A 6,456-nucleotide genomic window follows, 5' to 3' on the forward strand; every position below is an offset into this window, starting at 1 on the left:
GATGGTGGGGGTGAAGGCCGTGGAGAGGTAGGAGCAGAGGCGGGGCGGCAGGCTCAGCTTACTGACATCCTTGTCCTCCCGCAGGGCGCTGGCGATGGCCTGCTGGCACAGCAGCTGCAGGCTGGACACACGGTGCTCCACACGCACCACGTACAGGGCCGGGCCCGACGCCATGAGCAGCCGCGAGTCCCGGTGGCCCCAGCAGATGGAGATGATGGGGCGCTGCCGGGGGCAGGGGAGACGCACGTGAGGCTCTGCGTGTGGAGCAGCAGCGCCCGCCTTTCTGACTCAGGCGGCACCCAGCGGCGGGTGGTTTGGAGAACACAATGAAACCCAACGCCGCTGGGTCGTCGTCGTATCTGACCCAGAGGAACCCTCTCAGGAGGGAGGAGCTCTGCCCAAGGGCTCCGGGGCCGTCACTGTCACAGAAGCAGGGCCACATCGCTCTCCTCCAGGGTCCACACCACCGACCCTTTGGTTAGCAGCCAAGCACTTAACCACTGAGCCACCAGGGCTCCTCAACGGAGAACGTTTGAGACCATGGACGGGTAGGGGCAGTTCCCTGCTGCGTAGGCAGGCCCTCGGGTCCAGGACTGGAGGCTCTACGGGTCCCCACACATGCATCTCCTCAGGTGATAGCCCCAACCTCCTTGCTCTGAGGACGACGTGACCGAGACTCCGGACGCGGCTCAAGGCTCAGGGCGGTATGGGGAATAGCCTGGGTGGGCCTGGACTTGGACTTCTGTCTCCACAGGCAGCACTGCGGTGAGTTTGGGGTCAGGTCCAACAAGCCCCCTGGCTGCTGTGTGCCCCGGGGGGCTGCCAGGAAGTCAGGCAGCGTAGTGAGGGTGGAGGGGGTGAACGACAGGAAGTGCCCTGGGAGTCGCAACAGAGGGCCACCAGCCAAAAGACATCAGACCACTGGCACCCCTGCACCCTGAGGCTGATGGGTGAAGGGGAGAGGAAGGGGGCTGCCTGGCGATGAAAGGCAGACGGAACGCCCGTGTTGCAAGGGAGAGACTTCTCACAGTAAAGCTGAAAGCTAAGGGGTGCCATCTGAGCACTGAGCCCAGGAAGGAGGTGGCGGTGGGGTGTGGGCTGAGGGTGAGGAAGGAGGCCGACAGATGGAGCTCGGATTTCATGGGGTCAGGAGGGGTTTCAAAGGTGGAAGCACGGAGGCTGGCTGTCCAGAGTGGCAGACAGGCCAGGACTTTCCCAGCACTGGCATCAGGCAGCCTCCAGCGTCAGTGAGTCCTGGCTTCAGCTGCAGCATGCAAGGCGAGGCTGCCGGTAATCCTTCTGCGTTCACCAGCGTGACTGGGCAGCCTGGGGTCCAAGTCAGGGACCTCCATTGTTAGAGGCCATCAAGTTGGTTCTGACTACCGTGAGGGCAACAGAACTGCCCGGTTCTGTGGCCCCTGCCCTCCCATAGCTGTTTCGTCTGAGCCCACTATTGCAGGCACTGGGCCCATCCAACTGGCGGGGAACTTCTGCCCTCTCTGCAGATGTGACGCCCACCTGCAAGCCGCCCAGTGTCAGGCTCTTTTTGGCTGACCCTCTGGTCTCTCCTGATCACATGACGGACTGAATCATGTGCCGCCCGTCACCCACCCCGCCCCCAGCAAAGGACACGCTGCTCTGACCTTGGGTTTTTTTTCCTGCCCTTTAGTTTTCAGTAAGGTCAAGGGAGCTCTGTCTGAAGGAGGGCAGGTCTCCTGCTAACCCTTGAGTGGTGTCATAAAGACAAGGGCAGATCTGGGACGCTCACACTGGAGACCCATGTGACCCTGCAACAGCACAGCTCTTGGAGGCTGGGGAGGAAGCAGCCAGACAGCTGACACCCCGCCTGGGGCTTCAGTCACCAGAGCTGTCAGACCGGAAGTGCCCCTGCTTTAAAGACACCGGCGTTGTGGACTTTTGTTACTGCAGCTTCCCTATGAGATGCTCCCACCTGGGGACACGGAAGCAACCCTCTCCCCCTGCCCACTGCCGAGTCGATTACAACTCACAGAGATGCTTTAGGGCAGAGTACAACTGTCCCTCTGGGTCCCTGTGGTGCACCTCTGTGGGAGCGGAAAGCCACAGCCTCCTACGAGAAGCTCTCAGCCGGTGAGAACAGGAGTGCGGGGGCCCAAGCTTGGCTCTGCTGGGTCAAGTGCATGCAGGCACGCCCAGCCGGGACAGAAGGGAGTGCACGGACAGATGGCGACTGCTGCGACCCACCCAGCAAGTCCGTTCTCTCCCGGGCCAGGAGCCATGGGGTGGGGGAGGGTCAACTAGCACTGCTGCCCAGTCCAGTCAGGTGGCACTCCCGACCTGATGAAGGCCGGCTGGCCTGGATCATCTCGGCCACTGCCCTCCTTCACCGCCTCACTGCTTGGGAGCGGTCATCCTGGTGCACCAGCGGCCACCGTGCAGGGACTGCGCGGTGCCCACTGCCTGCCACTCTGGATAACTGCAGCCTGTGTGTTGGGGAGGGCTTTAGGTAAGAGACAAACCCTTGAGTCAGTCCCTCTGGGTGACTAACTGGAAGATCAGAGGTTTGAGTCCACCCAGAGGCGCGGGGGAAGAAAGGCCTGACACCCAACTGAGCGCTGAGCCAGTGAGGAGCCTGGGAAGTGCACTTTGACCCCGACACTCTGAACTGACGAGAGCAGCTGGCAGTGGGGGACGCGTACAGCGAGGGCGAGGACACAGGCAGGCTTCTCTTGGGACACGTGCAGACTTTCCAACTGGGCTACAGCAGCAGTGCGTCGCTACCCACACCTGGAAACCCAACAACTGCCTATTCTCACAAACAGCCCAGGAAGACCCCGTCTCATCCGCTCCAGGCAGAGGTGCAGCCACGGCTCCCAGTTAACAGCTGAGCAAACCGAGGTGAAGTGAGAGAGGTCAAGTTAACGTGGCCACAGCTAGCAAACCTGGGGTCCTCGACTGTTCCGCTGGCTCTACGGCCATGGGCTGCTCCCTGCATGTCGGCACCCTGACACAGCACACAGACTGTCTCGGGTGCCCATGAGCATTTTCATGATTGGCCTGCCAGTCCCAAACAGCAAGGAAGTCAAGATACCCCTCACCCCACCGAGTCAGGCGGTTTGATTAAAAAAAAAAAAAGGAAGTGGCATGCTCTTAGGAAAGGGGGCTGGCCAAGGGAGGCGCAGGCGGCATACCCAGCTAACAGATAATGGCCTGAAGGATTTGTTATGGCAGAAGAGAATCCACGGGTCAGGGGGACCACAGTGTAACAGCAGTGGGCTCGGGAGAGGGCCTGTCCTGCCCCACCCTGAACTGGGCACTCTGGAGGAAACCGGGGCTTGCAGCCACGTGGGAGTGCAGCAGCGGCCACGATGAAGGGACTGCCAACTCGTGGCCAGGAGGCCTGAACTGGAGTCAGGCGGCTGGAGAAGCAGGGCCTGCAGGTACCAAGGAGGAGGGGGGACTGTCGGGGGCCAGGTGACCAGGAAGTCCCCTCTCGCCTGAGAGTGAGTCCAGAGGACAAGCAGGAATTTACAGGGAATTAATCTGGGATCGAACAATCACTCCTCATTTGCCCAGGTCGCAAAGGGTGGAAAGCACACTAGGTCGATTTAGTGGTTAGGTAAAATGGCAAAAGTGGCCAAATGAATTTAAGTGCTGGTAACGGCCAGGAATACTGAACACTAAGGTGTTTGGCAGTGTGGGTGATAACAAACTACAGCTCATCAGGTGAAGAATGGTAATTCTAGAACATCTCATTGTGTGCCCGCTGAACACCAGGCAGTCATATGAACAGAGTAAGGGGGTCAGGCTGGCATAAAACTAGAAAAGGCGTTGTCAGGGCTGTATCCTTTCACCACACTTGCTTAGTCCATGTGCTGAGCAAATAATATGGGAAGCTGGACCACATGAAGGACTTGTGCCCAAGATGGGAGGAAGCCTCGTTAACAGCCTGCAATATGCAGATGGCACAAGCTTGTCTGCTGCAGCACTTACGCTGAAGGACCACAGAGCCTTCAGTAGGGAGTGTGTGAGAACACACACCCTCTCAACCGGACCAATAAGGAGCACCATGATAAACAGAGGAAAGCTCAAAGTTGACGAGGGTTTCATTGTAACTTGAATCCACAAGACATGCCCAGAGAAGCAGCACTCAAGAAATCACAGGATGTATTCCACTGGGCCAATCTGTGAAGTAGAGATGTCACTTTGAAGACTGCAGTGCTCCTGAGCCATGTCATGGTAGCTTCCACCAGCTCATAGGCCCGTGAAAGCTGAACAGTGAGCAGGGAAAATCGAAGAAGAACCGATGTCTTTGAGTCAGTGATGCTAGAGAAGAGTATCGAATATACCACGGCTGCCAGAAGACGAAACACATCTATGGTGGAAAAAGCGCAGCCAGCATGCTCACAGAAGTGGGGATGGACCTGTCGTCGGGAGGATGGAATCCCTGGAGAACATCCTGCTTGGGAAAGCGGAGGGCCCCTCAATGAGACGGGCTGCATGGCGGGGCTTGGGCAGAGCGCTGACGGAGTCTGGTGTGTGCAGGACCGGGCGGGCTGTTCAGGAGCACATGGGTCTATGAGCTGAAACCAACTTGGTGGCACCTAGCATTCACCACCACCACCTTTGCCGTAAGGTGCCGACGACTGCACACAGGGACACAGGTTCCAGGGAATGGCAGATGCCCTTTCCTCGTGGAAGGTTGTGGGGGGGTCACCGGCGGGGGCACGAGTGACTGTAACTTCATTTGCGCAGAGGCCAGGTGCAGTGCCATGGCCCCAGCGCAGTGACTGCGACTCAGGGCGTCGTGTGTCCTGAGGGCCGGTGCTGATGTCAGAGGTGATCACCGCCGAGTTTTCAGCAGCAGATCGCCAGGCCTTTCTTCCTGGGAAACTCTGGGTGGACTTGAACCTCTGTCCTTGCAGTTAGCAGAGTGTCCAGCCATTTGCACCACCCAGGGACTTGCTCTAAGTCCAGAGAAGGCCCTTCTATGACGCATCACCTCGCTTGTCTGATAGCACTTTGCTGGTTGGTACAGACTTGCCCTGTGCTGGTGGTGGGCTCTCTAGGGTGCAGGGCCCTCCCACACGGGACCTATGGAGCTTCAGAAAGACTGAGGTGGACAAGGTGGCATGGCACATGCTCACAGACAGGGGGCGGGGCCACGCATCAAAGCCCAGTCTTCTTAATTTAAACATTTTGTTGACATATCATCTGCGCACAAATCCATGTTTTAAAATACATTAGAGGTGTGGAATCATCAACACAATTTTAGATAATTTTCTTCAATTTCGTATCCATTATTATTAACTCCCCATCTCCCCACTACTTCCCTTATCATACCCCTACGGAGCTGTTAATCTAGTTACTCTCAATATAGATTTGCCTGTCCTGTGTTTCATATAAGGAAAATCACATTAAATAAAACAAATGCCCAACCACAACAAAATTAAACACAGAAAATTACCAATCCCAGAGAAAGCAGAAAATAAAAATAACAAAAATAAGGACAAATTATAAATGGGCCAAAAAAAGAAAACTAAGAATACCTTTATGTGCAGTGATCTACTTGCCAATACACTCTGTCTTAGGAAAGGATGTCCACAACCCTGGTCAATGGTCTGAGGGAGTCCAGTGGAGGCTTAATCCACACATGGACACTGCAGATGGATTTGGGCTCTCAATGTCATCCATAGCCTTCTGTTTAGAATATAAACTCTGATACAATTTCCTCATCTGACTTTGGATTTCATTATTCACAATCCTTGGATCACACAGGTTGGTGTGTTCCTTCAATGTGGACTTAGCTGACATCTCACTTAGATGGCCTTTAGGACCCTACACACTAATTTTCCCTCCAGTAACCACAGAAGTACTAGCTTCAGCCATCTGTCACCTGGGATCAGCCACACTGACCGAACCTGTGCCCACCTCACCATAGGGCACAGCCTTCCTCCCTAGGCACCCCCATTTCTTGAGATCAAAAGGAAGGTCCCAGTGTTCTACTCTGAGAAACTTTACAGACTAACCAGGTGCTATGCCATAGTTTCACGCTGCCTCTGAACAACTGCTGCCTGCTAGGGATAAGCTCAGCTGTAAATCTGTGGGCTTCATCTCTTTCTGAACCCACAAAGAACACCTGTTTTCAGAACTGATGTCTAGAACTGTGAAGTAGCTAGTACCCAAATCTCCACTGGAGTAGGGTTATCCATGTTGTTGTTGTTGTTGCACATTTGCATATTTAACTCGGAGGGACAGGGGCAGGCGAGCGGGCGGGCTGCTGCAGTGCTGGAGGTGGTCTCATGCCTGTGGCCACTCAGAAGAAACAGGGCGGGAGGCTGCCCAGGAAGGGTGTCACAGCTCAGGGCGAGAGGCGTGGCAGTGGGCTGGTTGCCGCTCATTGAGTTATCCCAAGACCCCTCCCAGGATCCTTTTCCCAGAAGCTGAGTTGAGCCATTCACGCCAATCAGTTTGTTT

General features: G+C 55.9%; 1 protein-coding gene across 1 annotated transcript in view; it reads right to left on the reverse strand.

Annotated features, from left to right (window-relative positions):
• TULP4 (TUB like protein 4) overlaps positions 1–6,456 on the reverse strand; it is a 96,638-nt gene that overhangs the window by 18,216 nt on the left and 71,966 nt on the right. Inside the window, exon 8 of the mRNA XM_004701932.2 lies at positions 1–222. Coding sequence (XP_004701989.1) covers positions 1–222 — 222 coding nt within the window. The remainder of the gene's footprint in view (positions 223–6,456) is intronic.

This window comes from Echinops telfairi, unplaced genomic scaffold (genome assembly GCF_000313985.2).
Source record: "Echinops telfairi isolate 266 unplaced genomic scaffold, ASM31398v2 ScPeMD7_3533;HRSCAF=4204_0, whole genome shotgun sequence".
NCBI lineage: Eukaryota > Metazoa > Chordata > Mammalia > Afrosoricida > Tenrecidae > Echinops > Echinops telfairi.